At 42.4% G+C, this 27,145-nt stretch overlaps 1 protein-coding gene across 3 annotated transcripts in view; it reads right to left on the bottom strand.

The window, feature by feature from the left end:
- The window catches only part of EPC1 (enhancer of polycomb 1), a 48,802-nt gene that overhangs the window by 4,856 nt on the left and 16,801 nt on the right, over positions 1–27,145 (bottom strand). For all 3 annotated transcript variants that reach the window (XM_075271566.1, XM_075271565.1, XM_075271564.1), the window contains 9 exons: positions 10,783–10,942; positions 10,391–10,536; positions 10,094–10,300; positions 8,509–8,657; positions 7,439–7,583; positions 6,687–6,857; positions 6,273–6,362; positions 6,039–6,187; positions 4,240–4,592 (listed from right to left, as the gene is read on the bottom strand). In XM_075271566.1, coding sequence (XP_075127667.1) covers positions 4,240–4,592; positions 6,039–6,187; positions 6,273–6,362; positions 6,687–6,857; positions 7,439–7,583; positions 8,509–8,657; positions 10,094–10,300; positions 10,391–10,536; positions 10,783–10,882 — 1,510 coding nt within the window. In that variant the 5' untranslated portion in view covers positions 10,883–10,942. The remainder of the gene's footprint in view (positions 1–4,239; positions 4,593–6,038; positions 6,188–6,272; positions 6,363–6,686; positions 6,858–7,438; positions 7,584–8,508; positions 8,658–10,093; positions 10,301–10,390; positions 10,537–10,782; positions 10,943–27,145) is intronic.

Here is a 27,145-nt window from a genome sequence, read left to right as displayed (position 1 = left end):
TTACTCTGTCTAATGGCCAATCCAAGTGAGCGAGAACTTCGCATGGAGTTTTTAGAAGACTTTGAGGTGTTTTTCACTACTTTAATTCTTCAAACCTGCTTACAACTGTTTTTTTTTATCTTACCAAGAAGCATCAAAATCAGCTTGGAAAAAAAAAATAAAAATAAAAAAAATTTGGAAGCAGAATCAGTGACTGATTTTTTTTTTATTTTTTTTTGGAGCAAACCCTCTTGTGAACTGAGCTGCAGTATCTTGGCATGGCCACAACACTGTTTATGGAGCTGTGTTTGCAGTGTCCATCAGAGATATAGCACTCAGAGACATGCTGGTATATACCTCTAACATACAGTATAGGTAGGTATACAGGGATATCAGTGTATCAAAAAACAAAAAATAGAATAGTACAACAGTGAGTATTTCTAATGAAACAGTATGTATAGATATGTATATGGCATATACATCACACACTTAGAATTTAGCTTACACAGCGGTGTCTGTTTGTCCTTTCAGAGGATCAGAAGAACGAAAAAACAAACGGTCTGTCTAATGACGGACAGGAATGGATTTCGGGGGACCAAAAAAATCATGGGGTTCATTGGGTATCTTTTGCCAGATGGAAAAACCGGGCTAATACAGATCTGAAGGTAGCCGTCACTGGGCCTTCCATAGAGCAGAGTAAAAGCTACAGACTGAGGCGTCAGACATTGATGGATTCCTCACCAAACTGGATAGAGAAAATGGCAAAACCATTCATAAAGCTCTATAACACCAATGCAATAGGAATCATTATAGAATGCATTCGAGGATGCCAAAGGCCTTTAAGAACAGAAGAGGCCAAAAATTATCCCTGGATTAAGTTTCAAAAAACTGTGCTAAGTGGTGGCAGTGACTTTTATAAGAACTTGTGAAGATTCTGTACGGTAAAGGGAAACTGTTAGTCCGGTCTGCCCGTGGGCGGCCTGTGGGAATGAATAGTCATAGACGGCACTTCAACACTTCTCTTTGGAGTAATTGATAAAACCGAACACAATTGATAAAACCAGTCACTGTCACATAGGTGTGATCGATACCCTGTTCTACATCAGAAGTGTAATGAGAGGAAAATGAATCCGCAGATCTGCGCGTCTGACGCCTCGGAGGACGTGTACAGCTTACAGTGAGTGAACTAACCAGAGAGCCATTTAGTAAGGCATGACAAGCCATTAAGTCTCTCAGGCACAGGGGTCTCCTGTCAGAATGGAGCGCAGGTTGAATAAAGTTGCCATGTTATTAACTCTTTATGGGGCTGACGGCTTTTGGCCATCTTCTACAGTCCCACAGAAGGGAATATATCACAACGGCACAAATGACCCCAGTTCTCAAAGTCGGTGACGGTCTCAGCAAATATACAAGTTGCTCCCATATCCAAAGGTAACTGCATCAGCACTTAAAGGGGCTCTATCGCTGGATTTTCGCGGTTTTAGATAAACATATGCCTGAATAGCTTTTAAAAAGGCTATTCAAGTCCTGCCAATCATGTTAAAAGACCCCCCGTTTTAATGAACCTTTTAAACGTATATGTAAATGAGCCCTCCGTGCACCCCTCATGTCATACTCTGTTCACGCCCTCCTCTGTGGTTCTTCTATGCAAGTCCCTCCTCCTGCTTTCGATTCACAGCCTCTAACTGTCTCTTCCCTGCTAGTGACACAGGACCTGTGATGACGTCACTACTGCTCTGTGATTGGCTTGTCCCTGTGATGACATCACTACAAGGTCCTTCGTCTAAGTAGTGATCTATGCAGAGCAGGGGCTGCAGCTCCCTGTGTCTATCATACATCTCCATGTGCACAGTAGATTTATGCTATGATAGACACAGAAAGCCGCAGCCCCTGCTCTGCATAGATCACTACTTAGACTAAGGACCTTGTAGTGATGTCAACACAGGGACAAGCCAATCACAGAGCAGTAGTGACGTCATCACAGGTCCTGTGTTACTAGCAGGGAAGAGACAGTTACAGGCTGTGAATCGAAAGCAGGAGGAGGGACTTGCATAGAAGAACCACAGAGGAGGGCGTGAACAGAGTATGACATGAGGGGTGCACGGAGGGCTCATTTACATATATGTTTAAAAGGTAATTCATTAAAACTGGGGGGTCTTTTAACAAATGATTAGCAGGACCTGAATAGCCTTTTTAAAGGCTATTCAAGCATATGTTTATCTAAAACAGCGAAAAACCAGCGATAGAGCCCCTTTAAAATATTATCCTGCTGGAAAGTATAAAATCTATGAAGAGGTTCACCTCATTCATGAAGCAGCGTGCACCTCCTCACGCCAGTCTTCATTGAGTCTTAGTACCCACTTTGGTTTGTACCCACAGCAGCATATAATATTAGTGCAAACTACTGGTTTTTGGCCACCCACCAAAGCACAGATGACGTACAAGGTTTTCCTACGCGTCACCTCTCAACAGCGGGAACAAAAGAAATGCAGCAAATTCCGCCAGTTCTGCCATGAAGTTCTTGGTCAAGGGCAACAAACCAATACATGAATGGCATTAATAATAATCAAGAAAGTGTCTGGTTCTCTGATAATATTCACCTCTAGCAGGGACAGACATTGGTTACCAGCCAGACCCAAAGTGGCTCACCAGAACAAGTGCATAAGATACATGGAGGAACTGCTCAAGGCGTCCAGATCCCAAGTCTCATTTTTCAAGGCTCTATGGACATTGGAAGCAGTCTGAAGGAAACTGAGAACTGGTGAGGACACGGTAGGTGGCACTGAGAAATGAAGGGCTGGTTCACGTATCCATGTACTGACCAGGAAACTCAATCCACATATTGGATGGATTTATCAGTCCAAACACAGCTGGACTACACTGAGGTTGGCAAATTCACTTCAGCTGAGCCACATTCTAATCAGTAAACCTGGCGCAGTTTATGGTACAGGGTAGTACACAAATTTCGTACGTTAGGGTACTGTTCACATAAGAGCTTTTTGTAGACTAATTTTGAGCCGGAATCCAACTAAAAAAACAAAAACAAAACGCCATTCATTTCAATGGGAGTCCGTTTTTTCTGTTGACCCTTTTGAATAGATTTCCCTACTTTGTTCCAATGGGATCACTTTTTACCAATAAATGTAACAGCTGCCATGGAAGATCCCTAATACAGTGGTTTGAGGGCAGCCATACAAATAATATAAGACAATACTAACAAAAACTGATCTACACCAAGTCATATAGCAATATCCAGCAAACAAATAGGACACTGACACAGGATGCAAACATGTCAGTAGGAAGTGCTGCAGGTTGTATGTACAAATAGTACTGGGTGAGGCGGTGACATTTTACATATCTCATCGGTTACCCCTCAAGTCCCAGGCAGACGACACTCCCCACCATACACACCTCTTTGGACCGTCCACTATAGAAAGGGACATCTCATACCACTTAGGTCATAGTGATAAATCCCATTACTGAGGCAAATCACTGCTGCTTCACTTACATTAACTGAGGATGCACTGCTAAGATATCCTCACCATGTGCAATGTGGTGGAGAGGTTCTTATAAAGAGGTGTCTATCCGAGCGCACACAACAGGACGCCACATCTAGCCATGTAACAGGTGAGAAATGCAGATTGTAGTAGGAAAACCCCAACAATAAAAATGATTCTCTTTCAACAGGATTTCCAATAGGTCATGGATATCACATTAGTAGGGATTCAATATTGCAGATTAGCCGACCGCGAGGGCCACAGCGCAAGAGCAAGCAGCCTCCTTCAGTCTGTGAAGCCGCACGACCTTGCTGCAACCACACGTTGAAACGAATTAACTGAGCCACAAGTACAAACAAGATCTAGGACCTGCTCTGCATTAGGTGGCTCTTTTCTATGGCTCGGACACACATCTGTAAAAACTACAGGTATGTGTATGGCGCTATAGAAAGGTACAAATGCATAAACCATTGTCATGTGCATGAGGCCTAAGGCTAGGCCATTAATATCCAAGTCATGGAAAACCCCTTTAAGGGCGATCTGAGTAGTGGTGAATCATTAGCTGCTTTACTACAACACTTAAACACTTTGCTCCATAAAATGTGCAATACTGCAAACATCCAACAGAAGGCAGACTTAGCAAATGGGCTAAATGGATTCCTATAGAAATCCCTACAATGCAAAAAAACACATTGACACGGATCTTTGGAGTCGCATACCCATGGAAATAATAGCATAGAAAGAAAGACAAGAGGCCACGTACCAAAGTGTGCTGAACCACTGCTACTTTTACTTGATGTCGAGGTACTGCAAGTCTGGGTCCCAGGTTGTGCTGTGCCTGTTCGTGTTATACCCTTGTGAAACGTTCTACAGGAAAAGTCAACAATGTCACTGTCATGTAGGGATGTTGTCCGAGGCCTAAAATGGCGCCACCTACATGATTTTATATTGACTAATATCTGGCTGAGGTCTTTAGAGAAACATTTATCCGAGGTATTCGTTTCTGAGGTATTGGCAAATAAGTTGATTGAAGTGTGTTCTGGAGAGGAAAGCGTGTCGACATCCAACTGACGGAAAGCACTGTTGTAGTCAGAATGCGCTCTGTCAAGAAGTACCCTGGAAACGATAAAGTAAAAAAAAAAAAAACACCTTTAGAAATAATACTTAGCAGCATAAACATAGCAATGCCATAGCAGTATATATTTTACACTATCTTCCAACCCAGTATTGCATGATTTTCGGCCATAAAACCCCCTATTTGTATGTTCACACAGCATTTTACTGCATTGTTTTCTGGTATCTGACCCCCTTTTAAAAAAATTACCGTATATACTCGAGTATAAGCCGACTTCTTCAGCACATTTTTCATGCTGATAGAGCTCCCCTCGGCTTATACACGAGTCAGGGTCCACAGAGCACAGAAAACTGGAAGGACCTGGAAGGGGGAGGTCCATTAGTGCTACTGCTCTGTGATTGGCTTGTCATGAGGTCGCGTGACTGTGATGTCATCAAAGGTCCTGTAGCCACTGGTATGTAACATCTGCAGATATGGTTGAGTCTAAATTCTAGTAGCTCCGCCCACACCAGAGCCCGGTCACATGGTCATGACGTCATCAGAGGTCCTTTAGCACACTAGGATTTACCACCTACCCTGCAGATGAGTGGCCGGGATTCATTGTGTCTTATGGAAGATGTCTGTTGTATGGAGGAGAGGAAGCTGCAGTAACGTGACACACAGGGACCTTCCTTTAGTTACTCTGCCTAGTAATGTCAGGCATTTGGGGTTATTAATTTAGTTTCAGTAACTCCATGTGCCTCACATTAATAACAGTTAACCCCATCATGTCCCTCCTATTAACCCCTATGTGCCTCATATAAGGGTTACTAATATGTGACACATGAGGGTACTAATGAAGAACCTTAATTATGAAGATACTTAATTATGAAGATACCTAATTATTACCTCCATATGTCCCAAATATCAGTAATCTTATGTGAGGCACACAGGGGGTTAATGTGAGGCACATGAAGGGGTTAACTGCTATTACTATGATCCCCATGGAGTTACTAAGCTGCAATGCACATGACCGGACTTTATCTGCAATGGTGGATTTCCCCCCTGTCGGCTTATACTCGAGTCAATAAGTTTTCCCAGGTTTTTGTGGTAAAATTAGGGGTCTCGGCTTATATTCGTGTCGGCTTATACTCGAGTATATACGGTAATAGAAAAACGCCTTTTAAAAAAAAAAATTAAAAATCAGGCAAGAAAAAAAAACCCAAACAAAATAAGGGAAAACAAAAGACAAGAAAATATGCAATGTATACAGGAATGTTCACATTTTCCTACTTAACATCATAACATTTGGCCACAATGTTTTTTCATACAACACAACACACATACAAAAATAACAAAATAAAAAAAATACTTGAGTGAAAGTACCCTTCTCTACATTACAAAAAAAAAACCAGCAACTAAAAATGTCAACCAAAGGATACTAAAACTTCTCATAGGTATCGTCAACTACCTGCCGAGCACTGCAAGGAAATTGCACAGAAACTCACCTTCCTCCACGCCCAACCCGTCTTCGTGCAAACCCAATGCACTTGCGCGGTACAGTGAGGGTAGTGAGGCAGTATCTATAGCGAATGTCTCCTAATCCTCCTTGCTCTGGACTACACCATGGCCAGTTGCCAGTTTGGTCCAAATGTGGCTAAAAATCATAATAAAAAATAAAAATTATTAGGAAAAAAGTAACAAATGTTAGCAGAAAGCGTGACAATGGCCTCCATACTCACAGCATAGTACTGACAGCCGGCTTTCCTACGGAAAGCAAAGGGACCATCTGGATCATTCTCCTCCTCGGCTTCTGATGAACCAGACATGACCTAAGAGAGAGAAAAGCCAAAGTGTTACAAGCACACCTAGAAGTAAAAGCCTTGTAAATCCAGTCCTCTGACTTTCTAAATTCACCCATGTGATATGCAGATTTATAGGCTGAGATACACTGTTCATGTTTTAGCGCACTGGAAATTTGACTTGCAATGACAAAAACATCCATCAGATTTACTCCTAGAACTTTGTGAACCATTTTACTTTGATGTAAGTGGAATGTACGAGTCATCTGCCATGTGAATGTTGTAGGTCCCATACTAACAAAAAAGCTATTCCAGGGTAAAACACAAAAGTATGTAAGTATATAGCGTATATACCTGTGAGAGGGGCTCATCATCAGAGCTTGGAAAGTCATACTGATTCAGATCCTTAGCATTGAACACTGGCAGTGCAGCAGGGCTTGTCTGTTGAGCAGCAGGGGATGAGGGTAAGACTTTGGGCTTCTTCTCATATTTACGTTTCGGTCGTACAACATCAGATTTCTCTGGCTATAACATATTAAGATGAAAAGGGGAATGTTTAATGGAAGTCATAAATCTGCATTAAAAGCAATTCATCTGCATGCGCCTATTCGCACTGCATTCAACCTAAACACAGTCAGGGTGGATGTCACCAGGACTGGTGGTGGCTGCTGCTCCCATTCCCCGAGAGTGCCAGAGATAGATGAAGTGCAACACTTGGCTATCTCAGCACTCCCATAGAAGTGAATGGGGAGCGAAAACAGTCACCAGTCCCACCCGCAGGCAGGTTGAGTGGGACAAAGACCCCGAGCCCCGGTTCACATCAGCGTTTGTTGACTGTTTGTGGTGCTGCTTGCAGTACTTTCCTCTCTGCATGTTTCGTGCGTAAACCAAACGGACCCCATTATAGTCTATGGAGTCCGTGTGGTTTCTTAGGTAATCGCTTTTTAATGCGTATAGGTTTCTGTTCGAGGAGGGTCCCCAAGCGGCCTCCCCCACGCTGATGTGAACCGGGCCTGAACAACTTTATTTCCTAGGAAAACCCCTTTAAAAAGGAGTTGTACCACAAAAACACACACAATGTATCGGACATTATAGATCAATTTTACCTTGTTAATCTTAATCTCTATCGTATCCTGATGTTTAAACGGACTAGAAATAGGGATGATAGGGATGGCATAGGTGGGCTTCAATGGCTGACGTTGTGCCATTACCTCTGACACGATCTCTCCATTATAGTCACCTAGGTTATACCTGCAGACAAACAGTGAAAGCATTAAATGAGTGAAGGAGGGGACGCCATTTCATCAAATACTTTCATGTAGTAGACTATGTAGCCTAAAATATCCTGTCATCTCGGAGCCTGTGCTCACCCATTACAGAAAAATGGGGACTTTATGCAGTCACATACTAGGAAACTGCTATCTAAGCAAATAGTCAAACTCCCCCAAAGCTCCCATCTCAAGCACCCTAAGACGATAGGAAAATGTATCACAATTAAGAGATGAGCGAACACTGTTCGGATCAGCACGCTCCCATAGAAATGAATGGAAGCACCTGGCACGCAGACTTTGCCGGCGGCCGGCCGCTTAACCCCCCGCGTGCCGACCGCTTCCATTCATTTCTATGGGAGCGTGCTGTTCGGAACGGCTGTTCCGAACAGTGTTCGCTCATCTCTAATCACAATGGCTATCCCACTTTTTAGAGTAAAAATAGTAATAATATTAAACGCTGCAAGTCGTTTTTGTGCCAGCCTGGACACGTTGTGCAGCCACCCACATATAAAAGGGGCGCAAGTGACAGCACCATCTATGCCAGGAAGGGAATTTGCACCTAGGAGCAATGAGGATGCACCCAATTCATGAAAAAACACAGCCTCATCATGAATGAAGCATGCCCGCCATACACAATATGCTGATCTTGAGGAATCCTCCCCCACAATCCACTGAAATGTGTTCAAACAGTGCACAAATGTGACAAAAACTTCCAAATGGAAGGACCTTATTCACACAGAGCAGTGTTCGCATGTATTCTGATAGCTATGCCTGTATCCAGTTACATTTCCTCATACTTGCTGTTGGAGTGCACATGATATTCAACTCTATATCAAGTATTATTATACGCCTCCCTACATCACACACACAAATCTTAGTATCATAAAAATATAAGAACTACGGACCTCTTCTCCATTATTTCCAGTGTTAGATGCAGTAATTCACGCTTGCTTTTTTCCCGCCGTTTAATCATCTCTAGTATCGTCACCGCCCGGCTGAGGTCGCGACGTAACTTCAGCATTTTTTCATACGAGGCTTCGTCATTCTTTCGGTTCTGTGTACAATAACGTTGAAATATTATAGTGAAAAATGAGCCGAGACAAAATACGGAACAAGACGATTTAAAACGCCCTATTCACACATGTGATGGTAACACCAGACAGATACTTTGTATTACCATACCGAAGGGTTAATCATGTACAAAGCTTACATCTGGTCAGATTGTAGAGGGTTGACATTCCTGACTGGTTATTGCCACAGTAAGGCATGGTAGGATACTAAATTCATTATATATTAGGTAAAACAATCTCGAGTTTGCCAAAGCATATTGGACTGTATATTCTAGCTGACGCCAAGTGTATCTGAAAGAACCTTTGAAGTGGTCAGCTTGACCTCCACATCTTGAGACAAACCCTTTACCCCTCGTTCACATCTGCATTAGTATTCGGTTCGGGGAGTCCACATGGGGACCCCCCGAACGGAATACTGAACGCAACTGCAAGTAGTAAAAGCACACGGACCCCATTGACTATAATGGGGTCCGGGTGCTTGCCGCACGCTGCCTGCACGGATCATGCGGAAAGAAAAGTAGATTGTGAACTACTTTCTTGTGGACATGACCCCTGCAGAGATATGGTGGCAAGCACACGGATGGAATACAAATGCAAATGTGAACGAGGCCTTAGGGCCTCATCCATTAGCCTATGGAGTGCCAAATGTGTGTGTGTAGTAAAAGGAACCTGTTAGCAGAAATCTGTACCAAACTAATATCAGCACCTTGTAGAGCGGCTTCTTTACTTTCCAAAGATGCCTTCCTTAAACTGCATTGCAGCTCAATTTTTAGGAAAATCAACACTTTTTCTTCTACAAATCAGCTGAAAAGTGCTTTAGAGGAGTTTCCTTTCCTGCCGGTACTTGGCTCTCTGCTCTAGATAATCGCCCCAATCTACCGTCCAGCTCCGCATGCCCATCAGGTGATGAATGAGAACCACCCCTAACTGCAGAGAGAGAGCGAAACCCAATCAGGAGAAGAAACGTCCCTAAAGCCATTTTGAATAAGAATAAAATCTGGATTTTTATTAAAATGGGGCAATGCAGAATAAGAAAAGGATCCTTGGAATCTGTAGAAGCAGACCTACAAGGCGCAGCCATTAGTTTGATACTGATTTACCTGCTGACAGACTCCTCTAAATATTTATGTACAGATGGACCCTGTAGGCTTTTTCTGCCATAAATCTTCTACATGGAGCGCACATAGTTTTCTGGGCAATTCTATCAAGGTCGTGCTGCAACAAAACTTAACACCTGCTGCTGGTTTCCCTGACAGGTTACAGCTGATAGCTAAGGGGTCCCTGAGACCTAGTCCTTTTTGGAGGGACCCAGTTTAATTTAGGCTACCTGCAGGGTTGGGTTCTGCTGACAGACCTCCATTAAGAGCGTTAATGTGACTCATTTCAAGAAGTCTGCAGTCTCAACTGAAGTGTTACTTACTTTCCGTGTCTGCATCTTCTCCGTACGTCTTCTGAAAGCTACGTAAGGATCACTGGTGCTGGAGCCATCCCGCTTCTCCTGTTTCACTGCTGGTATAAGGGAGGAGCCACGAGAGTTTTTCCTTTTCTTGATCCAATAGTCGTAGACCTCGGTGATCAATTCGTCGTCTTCCTTCAGCAACAGTTTGGCCTCTTGGAGATTGACTGGCTGGAGTAAGAAACATCTGACTTTGTAGCCATTTTATACAAATTCGAAGGTCTTACAGGAAAAGTCCAGGAGGTCCACCCCATGACTTACCTGCTGACCGCTGCCTTTCTCCAATCGGTCAATCATCTCTTCGAACTGAAGAGGAGAAATCTCCAGTTTCTTTTTCAGCTGGTTTACAAAGACCTCATCTTCAGAATCCATGTCATAATCCGGCTGCTCTGCATCCAAACTAAAAGCTGAATAAAGAGAATACGCCAATGTAAGATCATTTTCTGGACGACGGATGGATTAGGACATTTTGTGCTTTTGATCTCCCACACACTTGCGCTAACTATACGGTACATAGAGCAAGAGAACCAGTGTTTTACATTTTAAAGGTTATGCTAAATCACTTGAAAGGGTCAATGACATTTACAATAAATATTCATTTCCAGCTACAGTCAGATCCGATATACACGGTGAGATTACAGTCTGCTACTTACGCTGTATGTGAATGAGCTGCTTTGGCATCTTAAATTCCCCTGGGTACACAGATTCATAATAAGCGATGTTACTTTCTGCCTCCGGGACTGGAATAACCATGTTATCCCGCTTCTCTCCATAGACCTGCAGTGCTGAAATGGCTCGCTGGAGATGATGTTCCTACAAACACAACAGAGAATACTAACTCTTAGATTCATTATAAAAGTCATTTTCTAGCACCATTTACACAGATTACACAAGACGAATACTATAACATATAAGGCGAAAGGTCAACAGCAAAGGATTTAAAAAAATAAATTAAAAAAAAACAAAACCCGGCATAACTTTCCCCCATATGTATATCACCAATATGAGATAAGTGCAACTGCCTCATCCCTTAGAGCTCATTCACAGAACTGTATTTTTTTCACAGCCAAGTGTACACGAAGGAAATCCTCCCTAGAAATCCATGTTCTGCCCTCTCTGGGATCAGTCACATGGACAGGAATAACAGTTGTGTGAACAGAACCATTAAATTCTATGCGGACGTGTGCAGGCCATTGAATCCCGTTGTGAAACAGCACTTGGTACTGTATGTGTATAGCACACACAAAGACGTCGAGGGATATATGGTTATGGGTAAGCATGGTAAGGTATGCATGCTGCGGGTTCACTTTGTGATGTAATGCTCTATTTCACCCTAAAAGCCCGTTCACACGGGCACAGAGGGGGCGGATTATGGCGCGGAATCCACGTCATAATCCGCCCCCTCACAATGGTGGTCTATGGAGATCGCATGTTGCCGCTAGCGGAAAAAAGAAGCGACATGACTTTTCTTGAGGCGGATTCCTCCTCAATAAGTCAATCGAAGTGAAAGGGAGGCGGAAACCTCCTCCTCCTTTTTTGGCAAAAACTGCAACACTGTTTTTTTTACGGTCCATTCACTGGTCCAGGAGGGGAAAACCGCCTGGTGTATTCTGAAGCAGTTTTTTTTTTTTTTTTAACCAAAAATCGCTACAGAAAACACTCCAAAAAAATGCCTAATTAGGAAGTGGGTTTTTTTTCAGACCAAATTACACCACACGTAATTCACATGTGAACTTAGCCTTAAACGTTTCAAGTAACACTGCATACGGAAAACCTGAGGTGTCAAGTTTTCATCCTGCGACAAGAATTCTATCCAATCCATAGGAACAATCAGTGATGTTCTCAGTGGCCGAACCCCCATCTCTAGAACAGGACGTCCAAAGACCCCATCCAGAGGTATATAAATGGACAGATGCTCCATGTAGGGCTGGAGGAGTACGGTAATCGCAAAATAACCATAAGGCATATTTCCCCAACCGTACACTGATCAGCATTGCCAATACAGGTGTAACCAAAATTCAATGGCATACTGTGTCCTATAATAATTCATTAATAAGTCCTGTTTGCAGACCTTGTTGTTCATGATTTTTGACAGACTCTATGACAGAGGCTACTGACAAACTCTAGCACAGATGTGAACACATCCAAAGATGGTGAAGTTCACACGTTTCAGTCATCTGTAGAGATGAGCGAGTACTATTCGAAAAGGCAGTTTCGAATAGCACACACCCATAGGAATGAATTGACACAGCCAGCACGCAGGGGGTTAAGCAGCAGGATGCCAGGCGGCTCCATTCATTGCTATGGGTGCGTGCTATTCAAAACTGCCGTTTTGAATAGTACTCGCTTATCTCTAGTCATCTGTATGATATTCTTTAGGGTATAGTCACATGTGGCAGAATAGTTGCAGAAACTTCTGAAAAACACCTGGGCAGAACAAAAGCCCATATGCAGTGAAAGACTTGTCACATTTATGCTAGGTTCACACTAGCATCACCAGTCCATTGTTCTGGTCTGCCGCAGGATAAGCAGACTGCTAAAATAGCAGGGGGCCAACATTTTAAAGACTGAAACTGGTGCTCAGTTCACATCATTTTGCCCTTTTGATGGAAACCATGCAAACCCCATTTTAGTCTATGGGGTCTGTGGGTTACCTAAGGTAACCGCTTTTTTATGCAGATTAAATTTCCATTTGGGAAACTTGAATGGAAACCCGTGCGTAGATGTGAACCCAGCCTAAGAGTGACACACACTAAGGGGATCATTCACACGTTAGAATTACATAGCCATTTGCTAGATATATATATATATATATATATATATATATATATATATATTTGGCCCCATCCATTATTTTAACAGTCTGGGTGAATGATTCAAAAAAAACAAAAAAAAAACATACTAATTCCTGAGCAGACTCTTGTGTACCCTCAGAGTAATAGTACGTTTTTTTTCATTGCAGGGTCCTATGGATGTCTCCTTGGTAAGACTACACAACGCAGCAATACAATAAGTGGTCTGGAAGTTGCAGAAATGAATGACACAGCAGTCAGCAGCACAGATGGCTGTAACAGCGACCAGATGCTCCACTAACAAATCCTAATCTATCATTCTACACAAATCTCCTTCATTTTCCTGAATAATAAAAACAAAGCAGACTCAATAGAAATCCATCAGTGAGAATAATGGATTTTCCCAACACTTTAAAGAGAACCTTTCACGTCCACATCGATGTGCGGTATTATATACTGCTAGAAAGCCAACAGAGTGCAGAATACAACTGAATGGCTATAAGGCCAAGTGTGCAGCCCAAGGCTCCTCCAATGTGTGTCCTGATATTTATAGAGCATGTCCTATCAAATATCAGCAGGGAGCAGAGCACTGGGAGAGCCTCGGGCTGCGTACTTGGTCCTGTGCACGAGACCTACATACTGCATGGCTTACAACATAATTCAGACCTTCCCTTAGAGGTAACAGGCGGTTTGTTTGGCAGCCTTGGATCGGTATTTGGTCATATATTTACCTTTTACTTTTTAATATCCTGTGTAGATCAGCAATACTACATTATTAAGAATGGCTTATGAGCTACAACAGCGTGAACAGAGTTGTGCTTTACCCTGACAAGACTGGAGTTTATCTCAAGGCTAACCCCACATTCACACGACAATTTCAGCTATGACACTCGGTCCGAACAGTACGCTGCCAGCGGGAGTTAGTCATATACCTCACGGCATAGCTCACTATTATACTAGGAGTCCCTCTCCCAGCATACTGCTCAGGACAGTAAATCCGGCACACACGGACAACAAACTTTGTCATGGGAATGCTGTTCATCAGGAATATCACCCGAGTCAGAGTGCACGCCTACATGCCAGTTTTGCCACCATGATTTTCAGATAGAAACTTTATATAGAGATTTTCTCTTCTCTAATATACTGTATTACATATTTGCACATGTGAATACTCCTTTACCAAGGAAGACAATATAAAGAGTGGTGGATTATTCTACCGATCTGGAAGGAAAGCAGCTGCTCAGCAGGTAACATTATCTCTCGTCTCCCCCATACACATCGGGCCCAGCCAAGCATGCACATGTTCTGAAGGCAGAGAGTGAAGTCAGTCAGTGTATGTTCCTAATAAAGGAGAGAGAAACTGATGGGTTGTACATGTAATGACTTCTGCACCTATTCAGGATATTGTCACCAAAGGGACTGATCTCTACCAGCATCTGCAGATTTTTATTGGTCCATTTATTTCTGTGAAAGCGTGACCATAATCTATCTATCTATCTATCTATCTATCTATCTATCTATCTATCTATCTATCTATCATAGAACAAGGTGCACTCTCTGTTAAATGCCTGATAAAGATCTCAGAGATTAAGTGCCGGCATTGCTTGGATTAAACCACATTAACTTTTCTGCTACTTTGGAGTGACGCCTCATTTTTATTGATTTACACTCTACTCGTCAGGTTATTTTTAGCAGGTATTGTACATTTCAGGCTTTTAGTCACAGACTTTTTTTTTTTAAACCTCTCCCTCACATAACCTTACTAAGGGACACAAATCCGCATGGAGGCATCCGTTCCTTAAGTATAAAATGTGCAAGGTTCTGCTTTAAGGAAGTTTAATGTTATGGTGTGATTTTTTTTTTTATTTTATAATTCAGAATTTTTTTTGTGGCTTATCAAAAGTGTGAAGATGCCCCAAAAGAAAAGAGATTAAAGTTTTTACTATAAAAGCTTATTTTATAGTTTGAATATATAAAACACAGCACAAATTGGAAAATTTATTAATAAACAGTACAGGTGAATATATGAAACTTTGTAATATATTAAAATTCATTTCTTTGCTGCGAGAGAACTCTCTCCTCTTCAGCCTCTTCTTCCGGCGGTGGCTTGTAACTTCTAAGGCCTTGGGCAAAGCAGACTGTGCATGCCCATAGGCCACGAGAAAATGGCCGCTTGCATAGTATTATAAGGGCCATTTTCTCGGGAGCCTGTGGGCATGTGCAGTCTGCTCTGCCCGAGGCCTAGAAGTAAGAAGACACCGCCAGAAGAAGAGAATGAAGAGGCCGTTCCTGACGAAGATGGAGGCGGCGCTGGAGAGAGTTCTCTCGCAGCATTGGGGCTGCCCCCAGTGCTGTCTGAGCGCTGGGGCCTGCCCCCAGTGCTGCGAGAGAGCCAATTTACATACTGACAAGAACCAGGATTGTAGGTGAACGGCGGCACGGAGAAGACAACGAAAGGTAGGAGAATAGCCTTTCTTGCGCCAAACCTACGAGTGACCACAAAAGGAATGGGAAATACACGGGCAGCTCCTACATTTCTACCTTCTACTCTATCCACTCCTGACTTTGGCTCTAAAAAAAACCGCAACAAAAACTGAAACATAAAAAGTTGTGTTTCCGCAATGTGGGGTCTTAGACTCTACACTTCAAGAAAAAGAGGTAATCCATTTACAGCTTCCTCCTCCTCTCTATAGAGGAGCAGAGCAGCCTAGTAAGGGGGAGAAGGAAACAGATTTCTTTAAAGAAAGATAATAAATGAATGATTTACAAATGGGTAAGAAACAAGGCCCATTACTTTATCATCTACATCTGATCTTTAGTGTACTTGTGTATGTATGGGGTCGTGTCAAAGTGCCCTTATTTTGTGGTATTTATGTAACTTATTACGTACACGGATTCTTTGCTATAATTACTTAATTCGCAACTTTGTTTCTTATGCTAGGTTCACACTAGCGTTTCATCTCCATTGTTCTGATCCGACGGAGTGTCAGAAAATCGGAGAGGCAGACCACTAAAATAGCGGGAACACAGATTCCGTCATTTTAAAACAAACCGGCGAATGAAAATCCTACCGATTTACAAGATGACACTAGGACGGAGACTCTGGCGCAAATAAGCGGTGTCATATGTTGAACTTAGAAATGATGAACAAAGAAAAGGATTTCCTTCTTTATATAGGAAGCCTTACTGAACCTCATCACACTTTCATGTAGCGGGTAGATTTGTCACCTTGCCATTCATTCTTTGGTTCATGAGAGACCTTTTAGAGAAGCTCTGGATCAGATTGTGGGATTTATGGACACCATCATGTGTGTGTATTACTCGGTCATCTTACACCACCTTTATAGCTGCTTGGTGCTTGTAAATGTTTTCAGCTTTGTGATTTGTCTTTTTGCATTACTAAAGATAATATAATTTTATTATCTTGTGCAGTCTTATACAAGTGTTGCCCTTTTCCCACCTTTTGTGTATTGATCAATGAATGACTGTAGTGGTGCCCACGCTCTATTCTTATCCTATAGGACTAGACAAACATTGACAGACTGAAGGATGTAGATGGAGAACCTTCTATTCACATCCGGCACCATTCACATTAATGTTAAAAACAAGACAGCAGAACTTGATTTTAACAGAGTGAATACTGACTGAGGCGAGCCATGGGGGGGAGGGGCGCTGCCTGAATCCTTCATTCTATCAATCTTTCAGCTAGGGCCGAGCAACTGATCAAAAACCTAACAAAAAACTATTCAATTAATCATTGTGCAGTTGCTCACATCGATTATTTTGCATCCATACCATCTGTCCCACACTGCGATTAGCTAAAGGATATATCACTGAACACTATCCAGTCAACCAGACCACCCCTTTAATTTCTGTCCATTTCTCGGATCCTCATATCAGAACAATGAACAAACCGGTGGCAGTGTGAACTAAACCTAATTTTATAGGGGGGTTTCATAAATAGATATTCTTTAAAAACCACTCAAAATCCCACAAACCCAACATTTCAAGTGAAATACAAATATACACAATACAGTTGCTTCACTACAATATGTCAATTTTTAAAGGGATCCTATCATTAAAATTGTTTTTTTTTTTCTGCCTACCACGTCAGAATAGCCTTAAGAAAGGCGATTCTTCTCCTACCTTTAGAGGTCTTCTCTGCCCCGCCGTTTGGTAGAAATCCCGGTTTTCATTGGTTTGCAAATTAGTTCTCTCGCAGTACTGGGGGCGGGCCCCAGCGCTCAAACAGCAATGGGGTAATCCCAAATGCTGCGAGAGAACTCTCCAGCGCCGCTTTGTCTGGAACGGCCTCTCTTCGCGTCTTCTTCCGGCACTGGGTTCAAACTGCAAAAGCCCGCCGGCCACAAGAAAATGGCCGCTTACACTTACTGTGTAAGCGGCCATTTTCTTGTGGTCAACAGGCATGCGCAGTCGGCTTTGCCCGAGGCCTAGGAGTTTCAACCCAGCTCCGGAAGAATATGTGAAGAGAGGCCCTTCCAGACAAAGATGAAGACAGCGCTGGAGATTTCTCTCGCAGCATTGGGGAGTGCTGTTTGAGCGCTGAGGACTGCCCCCAGTGCTGCAAGAGAATTCATTTGCAAACCAATGAAAACCGGGATTTTTACCGAATGGTGGCGCGGAGAAGACATCTAAGGGTAGGAGAATAGCCTTTCTTAAAGCTATTCCTATGTGGTAGGCAGGAAAAAAAAATACAATTTTAATGATAGGATCCCTTTAAGCAGCTCAACACTTCCTATAGATAATAGATTTTGACGTAGTATCCAAGCCCATCTATACAATAAAATGCTATTAAAATAAGAACACAACATAGAATTGAAAGTTTAGCAACAACTTTATTGTGGATCTTCTTTACAAAAAGGAAAGACTAGAAAAACAAACTAATATCAAATAAACTTCATAAAACATCCATAACAATTGCATAAAGTGCGCTCACAAAACGGTCCTTTATAAAAAAAAAAAAAAAAAAAAAAAAAAAAAGGTATGTTCACACACAGCACAAACACTGCAGAATTTCCATATTGCAGTAATAGCAAAAGAACAAATCTCCTTCATATTTTGCAGCTTGAGAGTCGGCGTCCAGTCGGAGGGGGAAGTCTTGCTCTGATTCTCTAATCTATAAATGTATATGTGTGTTCATCTACGGATCTGTATGTGATAAAAGGTCTTCAAATACAACGTGATAATTCATAATATCAGAGTCTGGAAAAATAAATCTGCAATGCATAGATAAATCTAAGTTCACATTTGTGCCAGGCTCTCAGTTGTTGGGGTCTGCCAGGAAACTCGCACAACAGAGAGCCCATCCATTAAAACAGGGTTACTCGCGGACCCCATAAATTATAATCTATCATAATGTTTTTATACTCCTATAAAGAGTATCGCTGGGTTCACACCTGCGCTCGGGGATTCCACCCCCCATTCTACTTGAAAAATGTGGAAAAAGTCCTGCAAGCATTTTGCAGACGGAAACCCGTTATTATAGTCACCAAGTGGACCCGAGGAACGGAAACACGAGCGCATGCGTGATCCTATTTAATAAATATACCAAAAAAGCTGAGAAAAAAAAACAAACACACACCTGTGAAAATTTCAAATTAAAAAAAGATGTAGTTAATAAATCATCCCCAATTTGTGAAGGCCGCCCTTCCACAGAGGCCCCAAAGTGTGCACAAATAAACCCCCTGCCCTAACCAGTGCCAGCAAACCCAGACATCTCCAGCCATTTGGGACACGTATATACCATTTAACTCTACTCCTTCCAAGATGAGGGAGGGGTTTTTTTTCCCACTGCAATGAGCCCGTTAATTGTTTATGAGCAAAAAGGGAACTCCTGAAGCCAGATCCGGGCAATCCATTTTCTAGCCAAATATAGTATTCACCCAACTTAAGCAGGTCACAAACATCAAGATAACACAAAACACAGACATAGAGCATCAGATCAATACAAATGGTATATACTGCATTATACCACAATACAAATGGTATACACCGCATTAATGCTATTAAACATCTCCACAAATCATGCAGGTTCGGGCAGGATTATATATCATCTCCAGTAAAACTGCATAATAATAATAATAAAAACAAACAGGGTCGCAGGTAACCCCACAGAGCGTTCTACACACTATGTAATAAATATACAACAGACTATGAGCTTCAGCAAGTGATATTTTAGGGTAAGTTCACACAGCAGAAACCTTTTCCGCCGTCTGACTTTCCCACATGGCTAGCCACAATGGGATGCAGTGTACTGGCATCCCGCTCCTGAAATGAATGAGCCAAAATCAGAAGTGAGTCTCGAGCTGCAGACACGGAATCTGCGGGAACATAAGGCATGTCGCTTATTTTTCTCACTAGCTGAAAAAAAAGCTAGTGAATTCCATTGAAATATATGGTAGACGTTTTTGCTTCAAAATCCACCTGCAAAAATTTAGCATGAACATACCCTTAGAGTTATAGGCCAAGAGCTGTGATTCGATCAGCGCTGGCACCACCTAACCAATAGATTGTAACATGCAAAGGAGAATTTTCCCATTGCTAGTAAAGAAGGGAAATAAAGGCTTGTACAGTCCCCACCATACCCACTATAGTGGAACATGTTACTTGCACAGAGACAAGTAGGGTGGGGGAAACTAAACAAAACAAAAAAAACCTGCAACATGTAAATAGCTCCTTTCACTATGATGGACCCATGTGCCATTTTTTCACCCCCTTTCCTTCTTCATGGATAGCACTAAAATCATTCATGTGAAAGGGTCCTAAAGCAGTACAAGTTCCTTACTATACTCCGCTGTGTAGTCCACCCAAATTATATGTCAGAATTTGTATTTTCCCCTTTTCGCTACTCTAATGACGAACATGGATAAACTGGTTCATCACATTTAGGATATCCATTTTCCCCATACATCCTTTCAATTCAAAGGCGTATCCTGAAAAGAAGGACAGAAAAGAAAAACATGCCAACATTTCATTAGGGAATATTATCCTAATATTAAAGATTGTTCTGCTCGGTCCCTAGGAAACAAGAGCAGTAAACCAGGAGAAGAGAAGTGGAAAGATTTGTGTCATGGACATGAGGCCAATGACTAGCATAGGCTAACAATATAACCCACAGAAATAAGAAGAGGTTAGTCTGCGGGCGCTGCCTCACCTACGTACATGAGGATTAGAAGATGTACAATTCTATCAACTCGCTGCATATAAACTACTGCAAACTTACAACTCAGCCGCAAATGAGTTTACTCTATAAAACACAACAACAGGCTTTATTTTAGTAACATCTAGCGCTAGGTGAACATTCAGACCTTACTTTTTCAGACAAAAAAAAAAAAAAAAAATGTTGCAACTGTATAAACATTCAGGCAGCCCCATGATGGTAGAAAGCTTTATACTGTTCATCTAAAACCATCAGGCTCTCCTCGCACCTTAGAGCCGCAAACTGGAGGTAAAAGTCACAAGGATTACTCAACATATATTGTACAAAGCAAGGCCTACTGTCCACGATATTAAAAACCATATACCATGGAATATACAGAGGTCTGTGGAAAAATGCATATATTAGTATGCTGTATTCTCTACACAGTATTTATTTTTTTTTAAAAAAAAAAACCAAAAAAAAAAAACAAAAAAAAAAAAAACACACCACACACCCATGAATTTCACCACAACAGAAACCAAAAAGTCCACTCTTTAGCCTTTGTCAGGTAAATGGGGCCTACAGTTAAATTCAATATATACATCAAATGAGTTTTTGGTGCATAGGCCATAATGTCACACGTGAACAGAGCCCCGGATCATAATCCTCATCTATCCCCAGCACCCTCTTGTACAGGTCTGGTCCCCTCCTCTCCTATCCCCATAACCCTCTTGTACAGGTCTGGTCCCCTCCTCTCCTATCCCCATAACCTTGTTGTACAGGTCCGGGTTCCTCCCATGCCAGGTTGGAAGTGTAGAGGATCACACGACCATTAAAACCAATCCCTGGCCTCAGAAGACTGTAGAGCAAAACAAGTAACATCACTCTAAGGGCTCGTTCACATCTGCACCCGGTCTCCGTTCTGCAGGTTTCTGTTTCCTGTGCAAAACAGAAGTAGGAAACGGAAACCTGCAGGACTCTTTCAATCCCATTCATTTGAATGGGTTTGAAAGATGTCCGGCCGTGAACGTTTTATGCTCTCCAACGCAAAATGTTTTTTGTTTTTTTTTTTCAAATCGGACACAGACTCGGACATGCAATACTCTGTGTCCGATTTTAAAAAAACGGTTTCGCGGCGGTATCAAAGCTTCCTATACATTTCCCATTCCTTTTGTAGCCATTCCTGGTTTTGGCTCAAAAAACCGCAACGAATTCTGCAACAACAAAAAAAACAACAACTGTGTTTCCGCAACGTGGGGCCTCAGCCTAAAGGGGTATACTGGGATTGTAATACTGATTGTGTGACACTTGGCCACCGTTCAGCCGATTAAAGGGGCCATGACGCATCACTGTATACTAGGACATGTCATGTATATTTTGATCTCAGAAAACCCCTTTAAGACTAAAGCCCCACATTGCGAAAACGCGGCTTTTTTGGTTGCAGATTTTGTTACATTTTTTTGAGGCAAAGCCAAGAATGGCTATAAAAGGACTGGAAAACTCATAGCAAGCTCTTATATGTCTAGGTTTTGCGCAGTCCACTCCAAGGCTTTGGCTCCAAAAACCAACAAAATTTGCAATAAAAAAAGCGGCACTTCTGCAACGTGGGGCATTAGCCCCCTTGTACAGAGCCACAGCCAAAACACGATGCGGAGAAGACCACGTAGAAAAAAGCACCACATTCTTTCAGCCAGCGTTCTTCACACAAGGTCCTCTGGGTTTCCCTACATGGACTTTCCGCCCTTATTATACAGAAATGCCAGGGTTTCTGCAAGTATACCTAACAGGCTTTTGAGATGGCAACTTTTGCACTGCCAATATTTTTCTGCAAAGAATTGACAGGGGTTGCTAAAATCCCATCCGCTTTGTAGGTAATGTAAAATGACGTAACTTTTACCACTGCCAAAACCCTGTGGGGCTTGGGCCATATGGAAAAGCTTCATGAAAATACATTCCAGCACATACACTGTGTGTAGAATAACCAAATGTTGGTTAAGCCGATTATTAAATAACAATGACATAGTCACGACATATGCTATCGGTAATAGACGCCTAACCAAAAAGCCAAGGCCACCAGTAGGGCGACATATCTGCTAGTCACCTATATCCTGGAATAGCTTCTCCTAAAGAAGAGTCACCATCATAGGCTTCTCCTAAAGCTATGCTCACTGGCAATAGTATTTATTCCAAGTGTGGCGAGCCGCTGGGCCAAAACACTGACACCTCTATTTTTCCACCGTCCGACTAAGACTCCTTCCATACATGGACGGTCACGCACAGTCAAAAAATCTCTAATTCATGAAGAGGGGAAAAAAAAAAAAAAAAAAAAAAATCCAGCGACTGAAAGCTCATGAAAGTAAATATGTAACACCATGTCCAGCACCCTACGGGCTAGTTCATACGCAGTTATTTGGTCCAGATTTTGACATGGGAAGCAGTGTCAGAATCCGGGCCAAAATGCGCCTGCCGTGGCTTCCGACAATCGCGGCTTTCTGCTCCGGATTAGGCCCAAATGAATGAGCCTAATCCAGAGGGATTGCCTTGACACGGAAATCGTGGCGGTTTCCGCTTTGCGGAATCTGCGTCAAGACAGGGGAGGTTGCTTCTTTTTTCGCTCGCGGAAAAAGGAAATGACTGGCTCCCTTTGAATTCAATGGGAGGCGTTTTTTGACCCAGATTTTAATGCGGATTCTGCATCAAAATCCGGACCAAATAACGTGTGAACTAGCCCTTATTAATCCCGTCAATTTTACTATATTAAGTCTATATTCTAGTTCCTTGAAAAGAAAGGGGGGAATCCATCATAATAAAACATACTAAGAAGGGTCTGCATTTCATACGCGTACTGTATTTTGATCCCTATACCATCCACAAATACTGCTAGAAAAGACAACAAGAAGGAACATACTAGAGAATGTACAACACTAGAAAGATTATCCGGGGCTATTGAACTATGAACATGTAAATGGTCAAGAAGTGCAAACAGAAGGTTATAGTACACCACTGTGTGTAGACACATGCTGCTGCCATTCAGAAAGTGAAAGGGGAATAAAGCAGCACCGTACACACCTTCTCTACATATACACAACTACAGGCCTCACACATACAACAAAATACAACAACAGCCCTGCAAAGAACTGACTATTTTATCAAACTGCACATGGACTGATGGCCTGCAGTCAAGAGACATTAAACCGTGTATGGAGCCCTGCAGGACCTGGCGAGTTCACACTACAGATACAGGAATATATGAGACTACACAAGTCATTGGAGATTTCTATTTTACTCAAACTGATACTAAAGTGCTACAATTTATATTATTCAGCGTCAGTTCTACCTTTATCTTTTTCAGAATTTCTAAGGCAGCGTTCACAATGCCATCAGTGTCTGACGCTAATGTCCGCGCAAAATCTTGTGCGGACATTAGCATTGGACACTAACTGTGTCCATTACATTTTGCATTGATTTAATGGGACATCGGGTGTGTTCTTTTACTGTCCGTGTCTGCCCTTAACTGTCCGTTCACAAAGATGTCTGACTTTTCAAGCAGACAGCAAAAACCTACATGTAGGACATCTTTGCAAACGGACAGTTAAGGACAGACACGGACTGTAAAAGAACGCACATGATGTCCCATCAAATCAATGCAAAATTTAACGGACACAGCTAGTGTCCGATGCTAATGTCCATGCAAAAATTTTGCGCGGACATTAGCATCAGACACCGACGCTAGTGTGAACGCTGCCTAAGTAATAAGTTTTTGTTATTGCTTTGAAGAAGAGGATGGTGGTTATACTCCAATGGTTATACCCCTTCCTGAATCTCCCCCAAGTCTCTGTAATATGGCCGCAAGCCACAATTGGTTAGAGCGGTCACATGTCTGCGTTAAACATTCACTGAAAGCCAAAAACAGAAAGGCAGGAGGACCAGGACAGCAGCAGCGCAAAATACTGATCAAAATAGTTTGTTTATTTTGGCAAATTTTACAAAATTAGGACTAACTACAGTGAAACCTTTTAGCGACGACCACCCAAAATTACATTAAGATGTGGTCTTCTCAAAGAGAATGGTCTGAGTAAGGAGGTGTTGTATTAGAGAGGTTTCACCGTCTGCCGAAAATGTGATTTGCCAGGTAGGAAAGTACATGCTATGTGATCGGACAAGGTTTTATTTCTTTAGACTTATTCCCTGACCGACCCTTTAAGGCTAGGGTCACATCTGTGCTGGGCTCTCACTCATTCAGGGGTGCCCAGGGACCTGAATGATGGAGAGCTGCACCATTAACTCAGCGGTTACCTGCCAACAATGACGGATTCCCATTGACTATAATGGGGTCTGACGTTTTCATACTGAAAGTGATGGAGAGAAAACTCCTCTGCGTATGACTTCTCTAGCCAATTTCTGGCATTGGAGTCCATTAGAGACTCCTGCACATATTTGCCTTAGTCCTCCACATTGTTGCTGGAATTGTACGAACAATCCCATGGACGATTGTTGATCCGGCCTGTAACCTCAGCAGTCGTGTGCAGCTTGTGTACCGGGTCAGACTTGAGGCCATTTTGATTGGTGGTAGCGACCTAGACAGACACAAAAGGTAACAAGACCAAGGACCAGCAACATCACCGACCAGGCTGCCGACACTGGAAGCTTTCTTCCTTTTTTTAATTTACACATTTGCAGCCGCCAGGAAAATGTTGGTCAGATAATGACTTTTAGGGTTATTAAGCTAGGGGCAATAATCACCCCTATGATCCTAGATACCCAATTACTTCCCTGCCAAGCCACTGGATGACAGGAGAGTATATTTGCTCATTGGGAGAACATTTCTATGAAGAACCACAACCATAGCAAATCAAAGCAAAAGGAAAATAAGAGCCAATCCTATTGCTGTATCCATAGACCCTTGTTACGGCCATGCATCTACCATATAACAAGGCCCCGTAGGCTAGACTTAGATATATGTGGGTTTTAACATTTTGAAAATGAATTTGATGCATTTTTGCCGCAGCAGTTTATGAATGTTCCACATTTCATATAGAAATACTAAAAACACCCACAAAGTTGCATCAAAAATTGCATTTGGCCATTTGAGAGGGTAAGTGTTGTCCAAGGGATTGCTGTGGTCTCTTTCATACACTTTGCAGCACAACCACTACAGAATACGCCGCTCTTGTGACTATACATGAATGGGCCGCAGCTCTAGCCTGACTTCTGATCAGCGGTATGGTCAGGAGTCAGCCCCCTACCAAATCTTACATGGATGATCCACTCCGAGGATAGGACATACCAAATTGTCTCAAAGTGTTTCACCCCTTCCATTGCTATGCATGCAGATCTCCACTCCTGCCGGTGCTTGGCTTTGGCCTCAGTTGTACCACAATCTATAACTTGCCAACCCGATGTCTCCCCAGCATTACAGTGTGGTTGGGGTCAATATAGATCATACTTTATTTTAGCAGAGGCCTTAGCTGTCAGACCAGGGCTAGGCAACCTTCGGCTCTCCAGCTGCTGTGAAACTACAACTCCCAGCATGCTCCATTCATTCCATCAGAGTTGCTAGAACAGCAGAGCAAGTATGCATGCTGGGAGTTGTAGTTTTGCCACAGCTGGAGAGCCGTACGTTCCCTACCCCTGTGTCTACAAACAAGCCATAAATGTATATTCATAGGCAGCACATTTGCAACTGTCTCATTCATCTGAATGAATCCATGCACTTGCTGCAGAATCATACACATTTTCAGGCACGCAAATTTGTGCATCAGATCTGCAACTTGAGTCTGCACCTTTAGTGGTCATCTATGTCTCCCCTAAAAAGCTATGCATACCCAATGTAAGCGAGAGGTACACAATGACTAGAAGAAAGCTACATCCCTTTCATTTAAGTCAGGGGTCGGGAACCTCAGCTCTCCAGCTGTTACAAAACTACAACTCCCAGCATGCATACTTGCTCTGCTATTCTTGGAACTCCAATGGAAGTGACTGGAGCATGCTGGGAGTTGTAGTTTCACAGCAGGAGAGCCAAGGTTCCCTAGCCCTGATTTAAGTGATGCCCCCAGCTGTCAAAGCCCCAAGTCAAGCATATAAGACCTGATCAATCAATGGAAGGGAAAATCCCTTTAAAAGGCATAGGGGTGGAAAAGTGACAGGCGTGGGGTAAGTGTCAGATCTCTGAGGATCCCACCGCTAAGACCCCTGGCTATCAGGAGACTGGAGGCCTGAAAGTTCCCAATGTATGTCTCCTGCATGTGAATGAGTCAAGAGCTTTCCATTCACATGAAGGCGCCCCCTTCTCCTGGACGCTGGGGGTCCGAGCGATCTGACACTTCCTGTGAACAGAAAAAAGGGTCTTTAAAAAGGAAACGTGTTGCTAGGAAAGGAGCCTTTCTTTATAGAACGTTTTTATGTGAAACCTATATTTTTAAAGAATTTTTAGTGATGTTTTTAATTTTTCAAATGAAAAAAAAAAAAAAAAAAATCCTAACCATCTCGCAGCTCCTACTTTTCCCGCTAAACATAAATGAATATGACCTCCTTTTTGCTATAGGAGGACCATGGTCTGGGGCAGACCCTTCCCAGATGTATGGGAGAGATTTCTGTGTCTTATCTACATATACATGACAGCTATCAGTGTGCTGTAAGTGAGGTGACTGCTGCAAATAAGTCTCAGGGAGAGAGAGAATCCTGCAGTTCAGATTTCCTGATATATTGGGAAATGAATAAAATAAATGTGAAATATCATACCAAAAATTCTTTAAAGACAGGTATAACATAAAAGTCTAGTTAAAAAATACTTGAACAACACATTGCCTTTAAGTCATTTGCAACGTACCAAGCAAACATTTTAACAACCACAAGAAAGCAGATGACGTTACAAAGTGACAACCTCTTACTTTATGACAGGTCTTACACACGCCAGGACTCCCCAGCGACTACACGTGACAGCTCAAGATTAGCGGGTCACTACCTTTCCTGCAAACATGGCCACACCATGATCACAGCAGTTGCAAGTTATCCAAACCTAATAGATGCTCTGCGACTGTTGCGTTGCAATTGTGAACGCAGTTG

Source organism: Leptodactylus fuscus, chromosome 4, assembly GCF_031893055.1.
Source record: "Leptodactylus fuscus isolate aLepFus1 chromosome 4, aLepFus1.hap2, whole genome shotgun sequence".
In the NCBI taxonomy this organism is placed as follows: domain Eukaryota; kingdom Metazoa; phylum Chordata; class Amphibia; order Anura; family Leptodactylidae; genus Leptodactylus; species Leptodactylus fuscus.
The sequence above is the reverse complement of the archived record's forward strand: the minus strand, read 5'-3'. Positions and strand labels throughout refer to the sequence as shown.